The 24,070-nt window shown below is 39.5% G+C and overlaps 1 protein-coding gene across 3 annotated transcripts in view; it reads left to right on the top strand.

The window, feature by feature from the left end:
* BMPER (BMP binding endothelial regulator) overlaps positions 1–24,070 on the top strand; it is a 148,259-nt gene that overhangs the window by 55,155 nt on the left and 69,034 nt on the right. For all 3 annotated transcript variants that reach the window (XM_056484184.1, XM_056484183.1, XM_056484185.1), the window contains exons 7-9: positions 18,236–18,335; positions 21,555–21,664; positions 22,284–22,424. In XM_056484184.1, coding sequence (XP_056340159.1) covers positions 18,236–18,335; positions 21,555–21,664; positions 22,284–22,424 — 351 coding nt within the window. The remainder of the gene's footprint in view (positions 1–18,235; positions 18,336–21,554; positions 21,665–22,283; positions 22,425–24,070) is intronic.

Raw genomic sequence — 24,070 nt, 5'->3', positions numbered from 1 at the left:
TAGCGAAGCAGCCAGAGAGAGAAGTGGCTTCTTCTGTTCTCAAGAAGGAATTCCCTCCCCAGACACAGATGTTTGAAAACTTTGTTGGCTAATGAGAGCAAGAGACTTTCTTGTTGATGTCATGAGACTAGGAGAGCCTAAAGACATCACTAGGAGGAATGTGTGAGTTGGAATAAAAAAAAGAATTGATTGCACCTTGGAGCAAAATAAACTACTGTGAAACACAGGCAGTGTTAGTGATGATTTCATGCTGGGTGAAGCCAGCAGTGCCTGGGAGGCATAGGAATAGGGTATTTTCAGGCCAGAAAGATTCATTATAAGTGCTGGGTGGTGTTTCCCTTTCATCTGACACTGCTCTTTCTGGAACACAGTTTGCATTCTCAGGTGGGATTTACATGACACTCAAGATCTGCTCTAGGGATTTGAATTTCTAAATTCTAGGATTCTAATTATGTCTTAACCAACATCCTTCAATTGTGGTAGTTCTTCCCTCTGCATGATGCAGGGTGTAGATGACATGGTTAGCTGCGTCTGAGAGGCTTCCAGATCTTCCACAGTGCTTCAGAGTGGGCCCCAGACAGCTTGTAAACAATAGCTTTGGCTGTGTATGAGACAGCTGCTTGATGACTTACTTAATTACTGGGTGGAAGCAACTTTAAGCTTTAAGAACCAAACCAGGTGTTATGTTCTTTAGGAAAGAAGTAGTTTGAGGTAATCACATTGTTATTATCCAACATGTATGCAGTACTGGCCGTGCTAAAAAGTCATACAGAATATTCTCCTAGGTGTTGTTTGCAATAAAACTTGCAATAAAAGTGTTAGTGTGCTTGATGCTGCAATATACTCAAGTTAGCTGTTGATATATAAAGGAATCATTACCTTGGCCATGGTAACACAAGCCATTTCATGGGCTTATTTACACCATGGACAAACTTAACTATGGCCAAGGTACTTAGTGAGGGAGCAGATACTTGTATAGTATGCAGATGAGCCTGTGGGAGACAGCATTTTTCTTTGTGAAAGGAGAGCTGGGCAACAGACACATGTTCACTTTGCTGGCAGCTGTGCTGGTGAAAATGTTATCTTCCCCAGATGCTTGATATTCCCATTTTGCATATGTTTCTGTCTCCTGAGTTCTGCCAGTGGAAGTGAGCCAGAAAACACTTGCTAAATAGGCAAAATCAGCTGCATAAGCTCAAGCAGCTGGTATAGGTGGCTTGAGATAACCTGACCACCTTTTTCTGAAGCTGATAGACTTGGCAAACCTCTATGTGCGGGACAGCCTCCAGCTGGCAATTGTTAAGATCTGGAAGGCAACCATCAGCTGGTGGTCTTAGAATCACAACTGAAACCCTTATTCTTGAGTTGGTCAGGAATGAGGTCAATGTTTTATACCATCTTCACGGACCTTATATTTTTTAATTAGTGGAGGCTTTTTTCAGGTTATGAATCTCATTCAGGGCTTCTTCAATTTATTTCCTGTTTTTAGGCCTGTCTGTAAGATTAAAATTCAGTCTCTTACTTCCATCACTCAAAGCAAAACTGGAAGGAGAATCCTAAGCTGGCCCAGCACTGAGTATGGAAGACCTTGTAGTGATGGGGCCTTGGAGAGGCTGATTTTTCTTGCAGTGTTTGACGTTGTGAATTCTTACCTGAGCAAAGCATGATCCAAACTCACCTACACTCAGCCTCCCCTCCAGCAGAGTGGATAGGTGCCTCCTGGAAAAGACTGGGCAGAAGGTTACCACCTCATGGCTCATTGCTGTGGGCATTTGGAGGTTCTCCATAGAATTCTGCTGTGTACAGAGAAAACATTTTTCTAGCTAAATTTAGAGATTCTGGCCACCTCCCTGAAGCTGTCTAGCCATCCTGCCTAACTGGACTCTAGAGGAACAAGCAGCTGAGTGAAAGTAAACAAGGTCTGTTGTGGCATCAGAGAGAGAGGACTCATCTGGGGCTGGCTCCATCTCAGAGAGGCAAGAGGTGAGCATCATGGCAGTATAATTGGTGCTGAAGGCATGTAAAGCAGGAAGAAAGGAAGAAAAAAGAAGCATAATTCAGACCTGTCTCGATTTAATGAGATTATTATGGAATAGAGTGAGTCTGTTAGAATTTGCCAGAATAAAAGCAAAGAGGCAAAAAAACAAAAAAGAAAAAGTACAGTTACTAAGTTAGAAGTGTGTGTAAAAATTACATGAGGAGTCCAGAGCTTGCCTCAGATGCAATAATGGACTTATTCTCTAGAGTGATAACGTGACTGATCATCCTTCCTTGCTTCCTCTTAGAAAGACGGGAGGAAAAATAAAAAGAGAGAATAGTAATACATCTCCTGTTTCTAATGCTGATACACAATCCATAGGGATTTGAGCCAACTTGGAGTGCTCTTTGAAACCAGCAGTAAAATTAATTAGCAAAGTTTGAGAGGGCTACAGATAGGAGGGATAATACAAAGAAGGTTTCATTTAGCTTTGAAGAGGAGCCCTTCCTAAGCAAGTGTTCCACATTTGGGTAGAGGATGAAAGTGCTAAATAATTCCTTTCTCTCATTTATTTTAGTTGCTTCCAACTGTTTGAAACAGAAGTGAGTTGAGGGGGAAGGTCTCCCATGCAAATTGTAGTGCTGTTATTTAGTGTGATGCATCTTTTTCTGTGATTTCACTTTAATGACAATTATCTTGCTTCTGGTATGTACACTTACTTAAATGACATGGGAAAAATAGACAGTATTTTGAGGGGCGCTCCTGGTAGAACCTTCTCTTCATCCTTATTTTGCTGTTTCTTCTTCGTTTATGTGTAAGGAATAAGCTGTGTCATGCCAAATCAAGAGCCCTATATTGCCTCTCCAAGGACACATCTCTTGCTTATGCTGCCTCAAGAGTACCTGGGACACAGTGGGCACCCTTCCTTGAAAAACAGAGTAGATTTCTAAATAGATTTTGAGTTGATTTTCTCTTTGCATAGGTCTTAATTAGTGCTGGGGAAGACAGTTTTTGCTTACAAGTTAACATCTGAACAACCTTATTGCATTATTTTTACAGAGGCCTTGGGAGAAAGGGAGGTGTCAAAGTTGAAAATGACTTTGTCTAATCCTGTTTTCTCAGTACTAACCATGGCTTGCAAGTGTACAGGATTTGGTAGAGCTGTGCTCACACTTGCAAAAAGTTCAAACCAACCTTTTCCTGCAATCTGAAAACGCATGAGAGAAAAAATATATTCTCCTAAAGAAATAATAAAAATATCTTGAAAATAAAGTCCCTGCAGAGTCTTTGAACTGAAAAAAAAAAAAAAAAAAAAAAAAAAAAAAAAAAAAAAAAAAAAAAAAAGTTTTTGCCAATCAGCATTCCCTGGTGTTACTGAAAAAATACAAGCTTAATGTCAGTAAGAATAGCTTTTCTTTTACATTATATCCATGATCATAAAAAAGAGTTCAGGAATATTAAACATAGCCAATGGAAAAAGTGCTTGTCGTCCACAGAAAATAATAAAATAGAAAGTCCTTAGCAAAGGCTGCTGTAGGATCAGTTTAATTTGGACACAGAATTGTAGAGACCTCATGCAGACCTCAGCTGGCAACTCTTACTTTCTTCAGTCTTCTGTTTCTATCATTGCTGTTTTTAGCCCCATCTGTAAAAATATGTTTTTGCCAAGGAGCAAAGGCAGGATAAATTGCAGAAAACTTGTAAGCAAACAAAGAGATCACAAAGCTTACAGGACAGTCACATTTGCAGTTTTGTTAAGTTGCTTCCCATTTGTTACCTATTTGACCATAAGGCTGTCCAGGGAAGAACTTAGTTTTTAAACTTCTTTTCTTGTGCTTAAAGTCTGCAGCACATTGTTTGTACCTATGTAAATAAATTTCTTACTCTTACAGGGGAAGATCTGCACTGCCCCACTGCAAGGAAAACTGGGAATATTTTAAGTAATTCAGTGATAGCACTTTGTACATTGCACTCCTATAATGGATGTGGGCAGCCTCAAGTTCTCAGCTCATGGTCTGCTATTTCTGAGATGTATTGCTCGTCACACTGCCATGCTGAGAGGTCAGTGTGGCCTGCAGGCAAGCCAGAAGCGATGTCTTATCTCTGGCCAGCTCAAATTGTTGAAATATAGAGATTTGTCAGCACCTTTCTCTGGAACCATGCTGGAGAGGTTTTAATGTCACTGAAATGTTTAGGATAACAACCAAAGCATCATCTGAATAAAAAATAGCTGGCTGTGGAGAGCAGCTACCAATTGGGGACAGCTTTTGGTTATTCAACAGAGGCATTTTATGTGCAGTTGAATAGAACACTGGCTGCCTGCTGTTGTGCCAGGAAGGTATGGATCTTCAGTAGTAAATCCTTTAGCATGTCTGCAAGTGCTATGAGAATGTCTTGGATAGTCACTGGGGATGATGTGGCACAGGTTAGTGACATGTAGGTGGAAGTCTCCAGAGGGACTTTTTAGCCAGTGTGGTCCATTCTTGCAGGAGCTCTAATTTGTTCCAACTGGTCACTAATGGTTTGTCTTGAGTTGCTGATGGTTAGCAGACCCTTCTAATCCTGTACATATGTCTGTTCATAGTTTGACTGTACAGAATTATCCTTGAGTGATGTTTTCTGTTGGAATGCATTTCTTTGTGAGGCAATGTGAGTACTGCAGAGCTCTTCTGTGATGTAGGAGGTGTTCTTTGTGTGTTTGTAGTGAGTAAAGTATAGGGCTTCATCTGCTGTATCTACTAACAGTACTTATGTAAATGATTAAAAGAACAACAATCACTGTACTAAATACATGCAAATGAATGGTATCTAGGTGGGCCAGAAGGCGGGACTCCTTGAATTCAGTAGAAAATTCAGCTGTGTGGAGTTTTTTATTTGTTTGTGTTTTGAGTTTTTTTTGTTTTGTTTGTTTGTTTGTTTTTAAATATCTTTTAATCTCCAGTGATCCAGAAGCTTCATACAGCATTTTTGTACTGCATCTTTGTAACTTTAGCAAATACTGATTTACAGAAATGAAAGAGTCAGGTGGGAAATTCCTGCCAGAGAAGTGCAAGCCTTCCTCATTGCTTGGGGAATGGGCAGTGGAAAATGCTCTCTATGTCTAATCAGACCTAACACGTGTAGCACCAGTGATGTGTTAATAAAAGTGTCAGGCCTTGGGACCAGTAATTTACACCCATGTTTTCAGATTCTCTGTACAAAAGAAAAGAAATTGTTGTGGATGAAAAATGATGTGTGAATCTGTAAGGCTAGGCTGAAAAGAAGCAGATGCTGACATTTCTAGAATTAATATTTTTGCCTTAAAGACGCATCTGTCATCAGTCTCCACTTTATAAGAGTGGAGGAGCACTTATCTAAATAAACATGGCAGCTGTTTTATACGATAGGTCTGTTTTTTAAATAGTAAGAAAATGTTGTATCATTTTGAAAGGTGTAGCAGCCATTAATATTAACTTACAATAATACTTTGGTGTGTGTAGCTATTCTCTGCTGTAGAATAATTTCAAATGACACATTTTCTCATAATCAGAGAACTACCTTGCATGAGTAGAGGGAAGATTAATAACTGAAATTGTTGCAATTGAGAGCACTGCAAGTGCTGAAAACTTGCTGAAAAGAGAGTTCTGCATTGTAATCTCAGGAGCATGTTAAATAAAATTAAGAGTAGAGAAAAAAAAGACAACTTTTGGAAAAGTAAATTATCAAAGTTCTCAGCTTAAGGATAATGGTTGCAATATAAATAAAGCACATTTTTTTCAAATGTCGTAGCTTGCCCAATTCACATACATTTTTCTAGTACTTTAACGAATCCTAAATAAATAAAAATGTCTGTTTCTGTTTCCTATGGAGTCTATAGTGAGTTACTTTACACTAATTTTGAGACCATTTAGCATCATACAAAGGAGAGTTAACAAGGCCAAGGAGACATCTACACTTAGTAACGAAACCCAGATTTTATTTGCTTGCTTATTGTCTCTTTGAGGGACTAATAATGGTTTTTGATGATGGGGCAGTAAGCCAAGTATAAGATTGCATTGTAATCTGCATTTCCAATTGCACATGATGTGACCCCCTTTCTTTAGTGTTAATACAAGTATTTCTGAAATGTAAAATGCAGAAAGATCTTCCTGTGTGAGAAATCCCAGATGTGACAAATTCTTCTTGGGGTATATGCACCTTTCACCTGGTTCTGGAAACTTACTCCTTCTTTCTAGAAAACCTCATGGTTCATATGGTTCTTTTCATTTTTGCCTGCTCTGTACTTCTCTATTGAAGTGCTTTGGTTAGCAGGACATTATTGAAAAGGTAGGCACAAGTGTTTCCACCTAGTCTGTCCGTCTTTTTGAATGAAGTTGATCATGTGCTGTGGCCTTGCAAGGAATTTAGGTATGGCCATCTACTTTGAGAATGTCACATGAGCTTAGCTTGGTGATAAATTCCAAGTTGGTTAGATTGCTGTATTGGGGCTGACCCAGACCAAGAAGAGCAGCTACCCTTTAGGTAAGCACCGAAAGAACTGGCCTGCTCAAACTATATCCAAGTTTGATGTGCTAAAAATGCCTAAATGGCACCATATTGCTGTAGAGGCTTCACCATGCCTAAGGTGTAAAATTCTCTGTGAAAATTGCCATCTGGGCATCAGCCTTTTACAGATGTTTGGTGCCAATGGAAAGCTGTTAATTAGCCATAGGATCCCATCCATAAAGGAATAGTAATAGCTAGATACTAATTTTATTGTGAAAAAACTGAAAACAAAGACTTGGAATGTGTGTCATGGTGGGTGTAAAGGAGGAAAGGATTTCTTGGGGTTTCATCCACCCTCTTCCCATGCATGTGCAGATTGTTTGCAAGCTAGGAATGAGAGGGAAAAAAACCTGTTATTCTTCTATCAGTCTTGCTAGACAGGACGGGAAATGTCAGCATTTTCTGCTGATACTTCTCTAAGTCATTACCCCTGGAGGAAGGAGGAAGTGGCAGAGGAACTCAGACTTGTAAATGATTCCTAATCAAAATGCTTCCCAAGGCTATTTGTGGAGAGCTGCAGATTCCTCAGCACCCCTTGCTCAGGCTTGTGTTTGAGACTACAACATGTTACTTTACCTTGATCACAAGCCAGAGTGTGCCCTACCCGGGAGTAGAGCCAAGTCACATCTTTGATGATGGACAGCTGTAGGTCGTACGAAGCAGTGGAATGATGCACAGTGGTATTACAGATGTTGCTATAGATAGGTGCCACTGGTTGACAATGAGTCTAATCCTATACCACTTTAGGTAGATTGACATGACTATTTCACTGTAGGAACAGTTCCATAACCTACTGGTTTCATAAAAGTAGGCTAGTTTTCCTAAAACTTTACTTTCCAAGAAATCCTCTGATTGAGCTGCAGTTTACCACTTTCTCTTGCAGTTTACCTCTTTCTCATATAACACTTAAAGTCTATTTTAAACTCACTAGGACAAACAGGAGCTCCTGTTAATGAAAACCTTTGATGGATGCATTAAGGAAGGGACGTGTATGTAATCCTGTATTTCCCGAGGTTACCTCACCAGTATACTTGGAGCATAACATTCAAGAAGTGTAGATGCATGTATAAAGGTCCTGTAAAAAAAAAAGGTCCTGGAAGTAGTGTCCTTACTGCTACTATTATGAAAGTATGGTGTATTTTACCATGGATGTTCTACAGGTACCAGTGTGCTTTTGTAGCTGTTTTAAGGTTGGATTCTTTCCAACCCCGGGATGCTACAAGAGTTCCAATAGCTTCGGGAACTCTCGTGGCAAAGCCACAGCTACAAGCTAGATGAGAAAAAAGGCTTGAGACCCTGCTGCAGAGTTTCCAAAGACGTCTATTTCTTCAAAGGGTTCTGCTAACAAAAGTCCGATTACATGATATAACAAAGGGTTTTTATAAGTTTCTAAAGGACTGAAATCCTAACCAATAAAAACTACAAAATTACTAACTAATCAATTACCTTAAAATTCTAAGGAAGAAAAAGACCAATCACTTGACAGCTTTAAGAACCAATAGAAATCCTGAGAGATAACAGAAGTTTTGATAAGGAGAGGGGAGCATGCTTTAAGGAATTTCTTTGTTTAAGGAATCAGGTCCCAGGGGCCCTGTTTGGGGGAAGTAACATCTTCTACATGCTTTATCATCAGACCTTAAGGCAAGGTCATCCAAAAATTGTAGAAATAACTGGTGAAGGATTAAGTCTCAACCTCTCCAATACCTCACTGCCCTGAATCACAGAAAGAGATTTTGCTCTTTGCTTGTGAATGGAATAGTGATTTGATGTGAACTCTTCTGATATGTTTTGACCTTTTCAAAGTTGAGGTGTGTAGGTACCTGCTTCTAAATTGTGTGGTTTTTGCTCTTTCAAGAACAACCCTAATTGGTTTTACTCATTTGCATCCCAAAATCTGAAGTTTCAAACCATTTGATGAAATGATGTTCATATTGTCTACAAGAAAGTATCTGCTGAATAGAAAGTCTTTACTTTCTATCTAAATGCCAGATGTCAGAATTTGGACATTTGGAAATTTATTTCACTCAAGTCTTGCAATTTATTCCTGCAGATAACGTAAGGGAAATTATTTAAAACTAATGCTCTAAGGCAAAGCTGTGTGGATACATATGTAAGTTTCTGGTTGTGACCAAGTATTTTAAAGAATGATGATGAAGTGAGAGTCAGAATTGTCACCTTTCTCAGGGTCACAATGGTACTAGTACTCTCTGCAAGAAACACAATGGGGACACTGGAGGGATTTAATAACTGTATCTCTGTGAACAAACTGTTCAGAAGGAAAAGCTGTTCTCAGAAGGGAGGTCAGTACTGCACTGTAATATAGGAGTTGGAAGTGGGGGTAAAGAGTGTCATTGATAGTTGCCAAAGTGTGGGGTTTATAGGAGTACCATTTGCTGTAGGATGTAGTGAGAAAAGGTCATGAAGTACTATCACAAAGTTTATGTTGTAGAAAAAGAAGCCCAAAAACGAAAAAAAAAATCCCCTTTGTTCAAGTTTATCTTATGAAAAGCAAATGATCTTAATATAAATACATTGTGGCAGTGGCTATCATTTTGCAGGCATTGAGTTAGACTTTGAAACGTTATGCAAATGCACTGGTGGTGTGTACACAATGCACACCACTGGACTGTGTGCTTCATGTGTCCTTGATGCCAAGGAAAACAAAGCAGGCTCTAACTGATTCAGGGGAAAAGTCATGGATGCAAGAAGCTGTTTTACAGAGCTACTGCTCTGCTTCTAATAACTGAAGTTAGGAAAGTCCCTTGGATTTAACCCTAACTTTCTTATTATCTGGAACAGGACATGAATAATCTGAAGAAGCTTGTTAGTGGTTTTCAATAGTTTTTCTGGCAATAGAATTTCCAACCTAGCATGTTTTATTGCAATTTTTCATATAAACATTACTTTTTAGAAGACAAATAAATAATCATGTGGCTCACAGCAGAGCTTTCATAGTCACTGGAGACCTCTGGTGCAACAATTAAATTAGTCATTAATAGCTGAACTCCCTTCTGCGGTGGTGTGCCAGAGCTGTTTCCTTGCTGATGTCTTTGCTTCCCATCTGCCTTCCCCACAAAGCTGCCGCTCTTTACCCACAAGGTGATTAAGAACCCCCTTTCTGCAATGTGCAGCTGCCTTCCTGGTCCATTCCTGCCTAAGTGATTATCTTGACTCATTTCTCACCATTGCCTGTGCAACTTCTGGGACTTTTGTTTAAAGTGCTGTCATCCAAAGTGGACTGAAAATCAGTGGAAAGACCCCCACTGGGTTGTATGGCCTTTGGGGCAGTGCTTGCCTACATCTTACCTTGAAATCTACATCTTCCACCTGGTGTATCTGTTCTAACCTCCAGCCTTGGCTGTGTTTGAGTGTGCCCTGTGCAGCAACTGGCAGGGAGATTAGAGGGGGAAGCAGAGTTTTTGTAAAGATGTCTGGTTCATAAAAAAGGTATGTGGAGGATAGGGGCTGCAGTACCTGTGGTTGTGGCATTACTCTTTTGTAGCTACCTATTCATAATGAACTATTTTTAATTTCAGAAAGCTAAAGCCTTTTCATACTATTACCTAGCATGGGCTTTATAAGGCACAGTGACAGCAATCAGTTTAACGAGACCTGCATCAAGGAAGAGTTTGATTAATATGTGAATGAAGTGGGAGCAAGGGATAGAGATGATGTGAAAGGATTCAGACTAGAGGAAAAAGCTGGATTTGAGATGCTGGCCAGCCATCTGCAAGCTGAAAGCAAGAACTAACCTGCTATATAGTATTAAAGCATCAAGTATAGTTGGTAAATTTAAGAAAATTAAGGTAACTTTTTAGATAGTCTCTCACTATCAAAAAAAAAAAAAAAAAAAAAAAAGTTGGTCTGTTGCTGGAAATAGCAGCCTGGGATAATTAAACAGTCCACAAAGTACTTGTGGTGCAGTGTGAATCCAGCCATCTCTGAGTTTTTGAGACATACTGTTGTTTCTGTTTTGGTTTTTTTCCTAAACTTACTATCAACTAGCAGAAGAAGGAATAGATTATATTGTTGGAAGCTCTGCCTTCTGGATGAAACTTCAGAGACATTAAAAACCACCTAATGAAAGACAGAATAATTTGTGGCATACATTACTTCTTCTTGCAGGAGAGATTTGTTGAGAGAAACAGATCTAACCCTGGAAAAAGCCTCAGCAGTTGAACTATCCAGGAAAAGGATCAATAAAATAATGACTCTCACAGCAAAACAAATGCATAGGATGCATCTGAAAGCATCCAGCACTTAGGATGGTTGATGGCCAGTCTGGAACACAGGTATCATCAATCCTTTTAGGTACTGGGAGTAAAACAACCAGCATAGGAACAGCATGAAGAAAAGTGCCTCATCTCATGGGAAAAGCGCGTTTGGTATGGGACGCAGACTTGTCTTATGTACCACTGTCCCTGCTAACCTAGGAATAAAAATTATGTTCCCAGAATAGCAAAAGCAGCAAAACTCTCTTTCTATAGATGTGTGGCACTTGATCTGTAATACCTGCAAAAATCTGATTTTTTTCCAGCACCTCCATGACACATGAACTGAATGAAAGGCAGAAGGTCTGGGAGATGCTGGCTGGAAGGCCAGCTGCTGCCTAACACTGTAGAATGCTTTCTGGAGTTCCTGCTAAGAAAGAAATTGGGGGGTCTCTACTCTCTGCAGCAGTCTGGCTTTGAAAAAAAACTTGTAGGAACTTAATGTCTTTGAGATTGTACTGTCATTTTGATTTTTGCTCTTTTGTCTCTCTATACCTTTTTTAGAGTAGTCCCTTGATCATTTGTGGCTGGAGCTGGTCAGTGATTCACCAACTACAGGTGTCTCTGGTTTCTGCCTGCATAAGCCTTCTTTGATTAGGAAATCAGCCTGAAAGGGACAAAGTATGCACCACAATTAAACTTACTGGGCTTCCAAGAGAAAGGGGGTTATTTACATCACCACTTTCAACAGAGCCAAGAGCTCAGTGTGGAAGCCCCAGAGGGGAGAGGGCTGCTGGCTGTTCAGCTGTGTGACTTTGCAAGCAGGCTATTGGGTCAGCAAACAATTTGATTTCAGCTGGATTGTGAAGCCAGATGCAATATCATCCCAGCAACACTTCTGCATAGTGCTATTAGACTGGAGAAAGGTGGCCAAGTGCTGGTTGCACTGTTCCCCAGCTAAAAGCAGAGTGCTGTGACCTCCTCCAAGGAGCCCTTCTGCAGTTCGAGCAACTGTGAAATTTAGGACCACGTCTCTGCCTGTGCATACCTTAAAGAAAGTTACTGTGCAACTCATAGTTTCATGTTCCAAAATGCTCCCTTTCACCCAAGGCAGTAAATACCCTGGTCTTCTGCCTCCTCCCACAGGACACTCAGTGCAACTCATGTTTTTGTGAAACTTTTGTGAAAGAAGCAGGACCAGAACTCCCCAACAGTCTTATTTCAAAGTGGAAAGCTATATCCCAGAAGAGTGTACTTCAGTCTCTGGGAGGATGCTGGGATGTTTCAGCTAACAAACAGTAACGCGCTTCCCTTTACAGAAGAGAAATCTATTTTCTTAATCTAACCAATTCCAGGAAAAGTGGCTCTTGTGAACTGGAATGGATGGCATGTAGACCTGGTGCCTACATGCCACTTTGTATGCACTGTATTTCGTTAACATAACACATAATTTGGAACATTTAACAGTATTTAGAGCCTTCATTCTATTATAAATTACTAATTAATTAAGTAATGTAGTCATTAATTAAGTAATGTAGTTTCAGCAGATTGATAGAACCATATACACAATAACTTCCAAAAGAGGGAGACTTTTTGGTTCTTGGTTTTAGGTCGATATCTTCTAAATCTGTGACACTTTGCAACTGCACTTGCAATTTGCTAGGAGCTCAGGGACATGAATTTACATTGGTTGGAGACAAGTAGTCAGACTTTTTTGTTATTGCACCCTGATGACACAGACTGTACACCTAACAACTTGTATCATAAGAATGCATATGGAAGGAGAGAAATCAAACCTGCTAGAAACTGATGGAATTTTTTATGCTTCTTTTGCTTTTGATGTATTTGCATCAGACTGAGATTAGAAATTGAAATAATTTCAAGAACTATGCCTTTGCTTTGCCCCAGAGTTGGTTTAGTAATTTATTCGCAACAATCTTGTATCTTACCATTTCTAATCTGTATAGATTTTTAGGTGATTTTTAAGGCGTTTAAGAAGATTTATTTATATCCACACTAATCTGCATGACCTGGTATTAAAATGGATGTGAGCTCTGCAGAGCATTTGTTTCGCACACAGTTCTTAGGACACCACTTTAGATTATCACCAGGGCAACTTTCTAAAGCCATTCCATAAGGGTGAAATTGCAGAAAATAGGGTTTGAGATCTAGATCCAAAGTTTAAAAATCTGGCACATACAGTATAAATACCTGGTGTTTTGAATTAAAGCTTAAGATCTCCATATTCTGAATTTTATTCAACACTTTCTAGAGAGGCATTTTTAAAAACAAGACAACAGATCAAGCTTCAGGGATGTGGGAAGCTCTGGTTTGTCTCTCTGACGGATGTGTAGATTGCTTTTATGCTGATAACTGTATTGCTACTTTGTGCATTTCTTAAAAATCTTCTTCCTCCTGTGACCCTTCCAGGGAACTCTAACTTGTGCATGACATGCTGTTTCAGGGGCCCTGAAATACTGTGTAGGGATGAAGTTATTTCCAGAGGCTGTCCACCCCATGCTGTACTAGCATTTTTACAAGAAGTGGAGTTCTTTCATCTGAATTGGGAGAGAACACCTTTCCAGATTAAACTTCCAGATTAAGCCCACACTCTAAGTAGAGTATCCTTTCCCTTTTGTACCTGAAGTCTACTTACATGGCACATCAGACACTGTAGTCTCTAGGTATGGGTTTTCAGGGCATGTGATTCCAGAGACATTTTGGAGATGCTTGCATAGTACGTGTTGCTGACCTGGTTTAAGTTTCTATTGCACATTTGGGAGGTAGTCAAAGTGTTTATTATCACACAGTAGTTGATAAGTCAGGGCTCCTGGAGGCCACTAGGTGTATGCAAGCCAACACACCATCCAGTTCACCTAGGAAGCCCTACACACGTCAGCCGATTTGGTGTAATGAAACGAGTCCCAGAATGCCTTAATGTTTTTTAATTCCAGAATGGTAATTTTCATGGTTATCTGAATCCTAAATAATATGTCCATATCTTTATTGGTATATTTATTGCCTTTATGCCTTTGCTGCCACAGAAATGATAATGTTCCTTATTATGTTCATGGTAACTAGTTACTTGCACTGGGGCAGAGTAGTTGAAGACAAACAGTCACACAGTTGTGTGTTTATTTGGCTTCTCTTGCCACTGGCAGGGGCAGACTTGCTTAGTAGTGACCCTGTTGAGCTTTCAAAGTTTTTTTTTCTCACACTAGTGGTTTAAAATCTTTCTTCATAGCTGGAGACAGCCTTGAACATCTGTCTTAGTTCTTGCAACAACCCTGCTGAGTCTGCAGTTTGTGTCTGACCTTGCTGTTAATGTCTGGAATATGTATTCCAGAGTTGAGAGAAATGTTATTTTGATATTTCCTTTTATTATTTTTTTTTTTCTGTAAGGATAGGCTCTCTTGGTAGCAAATGAAATCTTTCACACTTCTAGAATGAAAGTTAAAAAATAAATGTTTACAGTCCACTGAATCCTAATGCCAGTCAGGACTCAGACAAAATATTCTGCAAAATCAGTGGAAATTTTACTTTTCTTAGAGGATGAGCAGTCTTTCAAGTGCAAGGTGAACATAGGGCAAAACTAAGGAGGAATCATTTTTAGATGATTTCTAGCTTCACTGAAGCACAGAGGTGAAACCTGAAAGTCAAATTGAAAATGAGATAGCCACAAGAAACCTGGTTCTTGATAATACTGATATTAACCTTTAACTTTAAATAACATGTATATAAAATATTATTAAGTTTAGTCCTGCTCATTATCAGTAGCAAAAAAATTGGCAGTGTGGAAACTTCTGTCCTACTGAGATTTCATGAGTGCTTTGAAAATTTGCTAAAGACAAGCTGTTGGTGGTGATCACTTTCTTGCCCTTATGATAGATGAAGCCCAAGGTCCTTGGGGGTTAATTACAACAGACTCCAACCTGCAGACATTTTTTTCTCAGTCTGTCCCAGCACACAGGCTGCACACATGCTGTGCACCAGGCACAAACTGCACTTTGTCCTCCCTCCAATGTGTCCAGCAATTGGTCACAGCCTGGATGGGTGCCTCTCAACACTGCCAAGTTGCTTGTATCCCTATTGAACATCAAAATATCATAATTGAGGCAGGAGCTGAGCAGAAGTGGCTAGATGGACCAGCTCCATGCTTTTATTTAAAGAAGGATTTGTCATCTGTCTTTCTCAAAGATGGACCTCTTGTGGGAGCGTCAAAAAGGTGCTGTTTCATCTCCCCCTCTCTTCTGTCTCTTGAGAAAGCTGCTTAGACAGGACAAAACCTCAGTCCACATCACCTGCTGAGCTGATGCTTCAGAACCTTTTTGTTTGTCTTGCAGATGTAAGGTGGCTGTATGGGATACAGTGGTTTTATTTGTCTACAAGGTGGAAAGTGAATATTTTCTTTGTAGACAGTAGATTTCCTACAAAATCTGTTACCTCCAGAAGACTGTGAACTGTAGCAGCCTCCTCTGATTAAAGTTTCTTGTTAACTTATTACTCAAGGATTTATTTGCCTAGATCTTGAATAGCATTTCCATGATGTCACTTCTACTTTATTGTCTGTGCTGGCTTCCAATTCAGGTTTGGATTTACTGGAACAACTGGAGGGTATTTCTTCTGACCTGACGCATTCTGACTGCATGGGAGATATCGTACAAGGAAATGTGAACTAAAAGCTGTAGATGCAATTGAAAAGTTGGAAGAGGAAAGGTGTTCACTGTACAGTCCCATCCTAGCTTAGGTCATCCAAAGCCAGTCTTCTTCCTCTCCAGGGTTATTTTTTCCATTGATTTTGGTTTTTTGTGTTGAACTTTTGTTGCATTCATTTTTTCCTACCCAGCTCTATTCCATACCATTTAAAGCACTGGCTGCATCAGCTGCTTTGAAAACATTCTGAATGCTTTGTGAGTCTTGAATTATGATGACTGAGGCTTTTAAGAAAAGAGAAATATTGTGAATTTTAACATCCAATGAATAATTTCTCTAACTTCTGTAGGTCAGGTAGAATTATTCTAACTTTAAATGGTATGGATTGACTTGTTTCAGACTGTTTTTGAACTTGCACTAGCATGACATTCAAACCTGGCAGAGCCTGTCTGGGACAGCAGCAAATTAGAAAATAGTTTGATATTAAAAGGCAGCATTCTAGCTGAAAGCAGGAGTAGCAGTGATATGAAGAGACAGATGGAACTAGCCGTAGTTTTTTGCAGAGGGTCCAATAAAAAAATATAAGGCAGGAGTTATAAACAAAAGGCTGATGTGAGAAAATATTTTACATTATCCATGGCATTTTGTATTTGTAAAGATACCTATGCAAGAGGCTAGAAAGGCAAAATCTCAATAGTGTTCTAAGCCTGAGCTTTGATTTAATCTATCAGACAAGTAAAACTCCATGGCAGTTCTGCAGAGCCACAGTTTATGTATTAAATCCAGCAGCAATATTGCAAGATTGCACGTGCTCACCATGTGTGGGAATATTGCTTTATCTTCACAGAATCATAGAATTTCTTGGGTTGAAAAGGACCTTAGAGATTATATAGGTACAATACCCCTGCTCTGTGCAGGGACATCTTTCATCAGACCAGGTTGCTCTGTGCCCCATCCAGTCTGGCCTTGAGCACTTTCAGGAATGGATCCTTACTACTTCTCCTGGCAACCTGTTCTAGTGTCTTGCCACCCTCTCAGTAAAAGACTTCTTCCTAATACCTAGTCTAAGCCTACTCTCAGTTTAAAGCCATTTCTCCTTCTGTTGCTAGATGCACTTCTAAACAGTCTCTCTCCATCTTTTTTGTAGGCTCCCTTCTGGTACTCGAAGGCTGCAATTAGGTCACCTTGAATCCTCTTTTCCAGGCTGAGCAGTCCCAGTTCCCTCAGCCTTTCCTCATTATCTTCCATGGGTATATCCCTAATCCTGTCACCAGTCTGTCTGAGACATCCATGCCCTGCTTTCTCTTTTGCTGAATTGTCACCGAAGTTTGAACTTTGGCTTCTTGTAGCCTTTTTCCCTGGGGTGAATCACAGCAGTACTTCAGAGAGCCCTTCTTTGTTTGTTTTTTTTTCATTCTGCACCTGTGTCTCTTCCCACAGATATATTCCCTAAGCATGCTAAGGAACATCACTAAAGAATTAGTTTAGTTTTGTCATGTTTCTGGTCTGACCGTTAATTTAGAGCAGCCGTTTCAGTCTACAATAAGCTCTGTGTTTCTGCATGCTGCAGTGAAAGAATTACGAGCAGCCCTCAGCCATGTGCACTCAGGATGCTTTGGTAGCCCCATGGGACAGGTAGACTTCAGTGCCTGAAAAGTTATTATAGAACACGGGTACAGTCGCTATGTTATTTTCTGTGCAAGTGGGTCTGCCTATATGTAAAAGCTTTCACATGATTCACTGAGGCCATTAGGGGTGGAGTGGAGTGGTGTGCCATCATTTCAGGCACAGAGCTCTTCAAAAGGAATGGCTTTTTCAATCTCTCTCCAGTGGGCCCAGAGAGCCATTCAGCATGCAAGTTGGAGGAGACTGTTCATAAGCCTTCAATCACAGCATCAGGAACACGAAGCTTTCCCATTGCTGGGATGAGCCTGCAGCTCTGAGTGATAAATAAGACAAAACAGTTAGATGAAAAAACCTGACTTTCCTTGCTCATAAAAAGATGGACTGATTTTTAAAGTTTGGCGACCTGGAGTTCTCATAGGTATGGAACACATGTTGGCAGAAAGTCTAGAGATAAACATAGTACTCTGAAGGCGATGAAGTAATCAGGCAACAGAGCAGAATGAGAAATAAGATCTTTTTTTAACTGACTCAATCTTAGATACATTTTCTGTGCTTTTGTCTTTGCCTCTGTGTCTGGTATTCATTGATACACCAGGGTATATCTAGTCTAGTTTGCTGCTTTTTTTTCCTTTTCTTTTTTTTCCCCCCCTCATTCATTCCCAGAATTTCATATGCCCACTTGGTTTTCAGTCCTCTGAAGAAAGCAGACTTTCTGGGTTTGCATAGTTGGTCTTGGAGGCTAACAAGAATGTGCTTTCTTAAGTGATTTTGGCTAATATGGCTTTGGAGGTCACAGACATAGTGGAAGAACACCTGCTCCCATCTTGCTTCAGCACTTAATCTCTGTCCCAGACAAGCCTAGAAGGGCACAACACAAGAGATGAAGAATAATATAAAAAAATTGCCGAATAACTTTCTGGAGCATCCAGAAATGTTAATGGATAATGATTTTATTTTCCCTGGTTTTGTCATATCCACACCCAGAAATAAGATAGAAAGACAGTGTTTCTTCAGTTACTAAATTCATTTTTTGAAAGACTGAAAAAAAATATGGATAACCCAAAGTCTCTGCAAGCAATATAGAAAGTCTTGAAGGACAGTTGTACACCTGATGCAAGCAGAAATTTCTGTTGGCAAATACTGCTTTGGTAAAGCTTTTCAAGACCTTGTTGCCTCTGTGTGTGTGTACATTTACTTGATATTTTGCTTTAATTTTTTTCTAATGGAGCCTATTTTCCTTTAGGATGGCAGAACACAGTGTATCCAAGAAGTCTGCCCCATTCTCTCATGTCCTCAGCACCTCAGTCACATTCCTGCTGGACAGTGTTGCCCCAAATGCTTAGGTGAGTGGCTTTTTTCCCCTAGGAATTTTGTAATCAATACAATATATTTATGCATAACATCTTTTAGACCAGTATTTCAAAATACTCGTAAATTTCAGGAGGTGAAAGAGACTCTACTGTTCAGAGTTTATAATCTACAGATTTTTAACAGGTACTCAGGGTCAGTGTTAGGGTTGTGGTGGGTGGTACTAAGCAAGCAGCTGCAGAAGAGCATTTGAACATAGACCAGTTGCCTTGCTTAGAAGAACAAATATAGGGATGCTTCCCACCTTCATTATATATTTTACAAAGGGGTTGAGATGGAAGAAAATTTTGCTTTGGAGTTTGCCACAAGAAAAAGGCTTCACCATCTCATATTATTACTTGAGTGAGCATTTGTATTCTTGGTTTTGAAGAAATGCAGGTCAGAGGAAACTTCTGAACTGACATTGCCTTTTTAGAAACTGTTGTCTAAAAGCAACAGAGGCCATGGATCCATGAGCTCATCTCATTATTGCCTTCTTAAGGTGGAACCACACTGTCATCCAGGAATATTTTCAATTGCATCTTTCCAACACATTTTAAAGGTGTGAGTCATAGGCTTCTAAAAAGATTCTGGTTCTTCCAGGTCATGATAAGCAAGGCAGTGACAAAATAAGGCACTGCCTTGTTTTCCTCTTACTTTGTCCACGGATCCCACAGGTTAACATTCCATCTGTTTCATAAACAAGGAGTGCTTACATCCTGCCAAGTAAATTGATTTTAGTTTGGTCTATGGGATTATAACTTGGAAAAATTTCAGTGCAAATTACTCCCAGTTCTTCAATGGAAACTTTTTGTAATTTTGACTATATTTTTATCTGAAATATCTTAAAAGGTTTAGGTTAGGGATACAGAGATGTCTGGCCTTGGAGCCAGCAAAGCTATGTAGAGTTCTGGGTTTTGATAAAACTTAACATTTTTGACTGCATGAAACAAACTGAATTTATTTATTTCCTAATTGAGAAGTGCTACAGATAAATATGCCTGGAACATTCAACCACAGTATCAGAGAGTAATGCAGTAAAGGAATGAAATGCAGAGGAGAACAGTCCAGATGCTGAGCTTCCGTTTTGGCTTAGGACATTTTTCGTTTCCATCTGAAAACTCTCCTTGTCCTCTCCTGCCCATGCTGTTCCATGCTGACTGAACTTTCCCCTCCTTGAACTAGGCATTCAAAATGCAGCTTTAATGTTTGACTACTTTAAGGGAATCTTTCTACAGTTTTTTTTTCCCTTCTTAGAATTTAAACTGATTCATTAATAATAATGAATTTCATTTTATGTGGTTTTTACTCTGAAGCATTCCATATACCTGGGAACACATTATGTCTATTTACAGGGAAGTGTTAAAAGTTTTGGTGGGGATGAAAGGCACTGCATAGCAGTCGGGAAAGAGAAAAGTTTCCAGGGATGCTGAGGCATGGTTTTTAAAGTATCATGTGGAGACCTCCCTGCAATTGAATTCCTGATACTCAGAATACATAGTTTAGAAGAATGCTGTGGACTCTACTGGGACTTGAATTATTAGTTTAACTAGTGGTTATAAGACAGCAAAGACAACTATTAAGCCAGTATCTTCATCACCATAGCTTTTAAAGTGGTACCTCCTTTGACACTGGTTTTTAACCAACTATTTGAACTGAGTTGGCCATCCGGAATTGTGCTGAGCAGTTTGCAAGACATGGCAAGAGGGTGTGGGGGAAAACTGGACTTTTGTTCACTTGCTGACATAGGCTCTGCAGTTGAAGTCTTGGAGTCTTGGCCCCGCAGAGAGCAGCAGAAGTGTTGTTACAGACAGGACTATGGCGCACCTTTGCCCATAAGTAGTCAATGCATGTAGAGCAGTTCCTTTTAAGGCTACTGAACATCCTCAACTGATTCCTTATGTCAGACCCATAAGAAAATTAAACCTTTTGAGAAAGACACACATCCAGTGAAAGGAAGGTTGGCTATGCAAGCACAGGTTAATTCCAAGTAGCTAATTTGAAGGAGAGGGATGCGTCTAACTGAACAAAAGCAATTATTTAATAACTTTTGTTTAACATTCAATTTGTAAAAATTGGAGGCAAATCCAATGGATTTTGCGGTGCTCTTATCCTTTTGTTCACTTATGTCTGAGAGGAAAATGGAACTTTTTTTTAAGATGCTCTATATTTATCAAGAATTATTGAAAAAGGAAGGAATTACAGTGTGCCAAGACCTGATGGTTTGAATGCTAAAATATTGGCTTAGTATTTAGTACTTCTAGTATTTACTTAGAGTGGGCATTCCCTACCTTGTATTTGATGCCTATTAAATATTAGATCTCAGAAATTATAATGTTAAAGAGTGGCAACCACTCATAAAATAACTTATTAGTTGGCTGCCTCCAAAAGTAAACAAGGAAATTCAAAATTAGGAAGGTAAGTATAGTGTTTTTGTGAAGAGCACAGATGTATGTATTATAATGATCTCTTTTTAAAAATAACTTACTGTGAAAGAAGCTGAGGAATAAGAGAAGCTTACAGGAGTGCAAATTGGTGTAACTTGTGTCTGAAAGTGCTTGCAGGATTGCACGACTTCAAGAAGGAGTTGATTTTGGTGCTGCCAAAACCCAAATAATTTGCAGATTATGGAAACTAAGTATCTTGTATTGCCTTTACTCTGTTCATAAATGATGCAAATTCCTGTATTTCTTGCAGCCTTATGTGAACACATGGTACACCAAACTAACTTAATGAGACTGGAAAACACTTATGAGTTTTTTAAGATCAGCGTCACTGAGTTGATTTAGCTTGGCTGCTGTGAACCCCTGAAATAGATATGCTAAAAGTAGTTAAGACTGCTTAATTTGATAAGTTATTGCTTTAAGTTAAAGACTGTTTGAACTAGTTTAAGTGTACCTACCTTAAGAATGCAGTGCTTGCTTTTTATTCCTTTAGTTGCACTGTACATTTTATGATGAGAAGGAGAAGGAAGATTTTTCCTATGTAAGCATGCCATAAATCATTTATATTTCATCCCATAGTAGAATTTGTAGAGATGAATGTGCACTAAAAGGATAGTGAACATATTTTTTTTCACATTGAAGTGGAAACACGTAGCAAATGACACATTGCACATGAATTTGGTCTGGTGACAATAAGTGCTACTATTTTTGTTGAAAATGTGGCATATTTTCAACCACATTTTGTTTCTATTACTGTTTATTTATGTCCAGGACAGAGGAAAGTGTTTGACCTCCCATTTGGAAGCTGCCTCTTTCACAGCAATGTGTATGATAATGGTTCTTCATTTATGTATGACAACTGCACAGCATGTACATGCAAGGTAAGTCCACAGTGCTTTGATATTGTGTGCTGATGGTTGTCTGGCTTAGCAGTAATTTGTAGGGCTGTGGAATTGTAAACTTGATACTGTTCTTTGGCATCTTGTGTGATCTCAGAGAATGTGATCTGAAAAGGGCTTGCAGTTGTGCTAGGAAAGTTTAAAATGTTACTGACTCTCTCAGCTGAGACATGATGCCTGACCCTCTGTGATGCAAAATAAAGTTGCTCAGATTATGTTATCCTCTTTAAAACTGCATTAGAATGGAAGAAGAGTTTCTAAATGATGAATTACCATGTTTCTCCTGAAGGTCAGTGTTTTTTATTGTGTTCCCTAACATGACTGCAACAACTTACACTTTTTACCAAGGCAAAAAAAAGGGACACTAAATCTGTGGGATTTTGCAGGCCAGCAGAAGTACAAGCTGTGCTTTAGCTTCATAGACCATGAAAGATTTCCTCTATCTAAAAATAACATTTATTTTCTCTGAGCTGACCTATTCAAAGCATGGCCTGTAGCTTGGGTGGATGCAATGATTGAGCAAGCAGAAATATATAAAGACACACAGGAACACAAACATTTTGGTCATGATTTTATTATTTCCTTTCACAATTGTACCTAGGATTCAACAGTGATATGTAAGAAGAGGTGCTTCCTTCCTGGTGAATGCAATAAAAACAAAGACCACTGCTGCAAGGAGTGTGTCTTGTACATCTCTCCTGAGGAGGTGAAAGTGTGCAAGTTTGGCAATAAGATCTTCCAGGTAAGGTTTCAGGTGTGACTCGAGTAGGTGCCATTGTAACAGCCAAAATAGCATTGCTGTAAATTAGTATTGTGGCTTGTTTTTAGCAGAATCCTCACCATCCTGGTCAATGATGGTACAATTCAGAGGCAAAGCTTTGCAAAATTTGCCATCTGTTTATATTTTTCTGAGTTTGAGTAAATTCTGCTGATAGTCAACATGAATGTTACATGTTGTCTTCCTCTCTGTATGTAGATGTTCAAGCTGCTTTTTCATTACAATAGACGTATTTTTAGCATGAGATACTAATGCTCTGCTTTCCCAAACACTGATACTCATGGAGGAGATATTCCGAGTAGTATGTAGACTTTATCAGCTGAGCCAAAGGGTCTTTTCCATAACCGAACCAACAGGAGCTTTGGCTGGAAGTTACTTGATTTACTACATTTCCATCTCTTCTCAGGACAGCACCCCTGACATCTTACTGGGATAGCCATATAATAACTGTTACCTACTGCACTCTCACCCAATGTATTCAAATCACAAGGAATTCCCTGCAGAGCTGTTCCTGAGACCCCATTTGTTTTTCCAAGTGGTGCAGATTTTTTTCACACTGTGTCAGAAAAAGATTCTGTCACCTCATGGGCCCATCTGAGAATTAAGAGACCCTTGAATCAGATCAAATGTTAAGTCCTGTGTGAATACTTGGTTTGCTCAGCCAGAATGACTTCCCATTTATTCCACCTTTCGTGTACATAGCAGAAGTGTTTATTCTGGAAATTACATGTGAACCTACTGTACTCTGAGACTATGCTCCATCTGATTGGCACTTTCACACTGGAGCCATTGTGCCTCAGGAACAAATGCCTACTTCTTAGGCACCCAACTAAAATATTCTGCTTCTTGTGAAGATTTTTTTATATTACTAGTATTATATGGAGTGTGAAGAAATAACGAGACACTACATCCATTTCTGGCCTTGTGTGCAAAAAAATAAATTCAGTGTTGCTCTCTTGAAGTCAATGGTCTAATACAGGTAGAATGGGCACAGCAAACATGTTTATGCACTCCTGTGCAAAACCAGCTGTAGGACAAAAATTCAGGGCAGCTGCATGCAGTCAGCTGTTATGTATTCTGGCAGATGCCTGGTGAGTGGTCATTAGAGACCGAAAAACATCAGAAACACCAGGCAATAGAAACATTCCCAAGAAACAAAAAATAGGAGAGAGAAAGCTTTTGATGAAACAAGCTGAGATTAATAAGTTAGACTCCTTGGCATTTCAGATATAGTCTGTTTCTGGTCTGAACATCATGTTGAGGTGGGCACATAATTATTCACAGCTGTCTGGTTGAACTGCCGGTTCCTGTCAGGTCTATCCTCACCCTTCCTTCCCAGCAGCCCTGTAAACAGAAAACACGCACAGTTTGGCTCTAAGCAGACTAGCATAAGACTGTAAGTGCGTGAGAGAGAATGTTTTAGGAACCACACTTGGCAGATACAACACCATGTAAAAAGGAGCCAGGGCAGTTGCACAAGCAATTCATCCCAAGTGGGGACAAGACCACAGGGAATATTATGCTCTGCACTTCATATTTTCAGAGCTATACATAGGCTGTCTTACCTGCTCTGTTTTTGAGAGATTCAGCACTGTGTCTCTTCTAAATAT

Source organism: Oenanthe melanoleuca, chromosome 2, assembly GCF_029582105.1.
Source record: "Oenanthe melanoleuca isolate GR-GAL-2019-014 chromosome 2, OMel1.0, whole genome shotgun sequence".
Taxonomy (NCBI): Eukaryota; Metazoa; Chordata; class Aves; order Passeriformes; family Muscicapidae; genus Oenanthe; species Oenanthe melanoleuca.
Note: the sequence above shows the minus strand (reverse complement) of the source record. Positions and strands in the feature narration are given on the sequence as shown.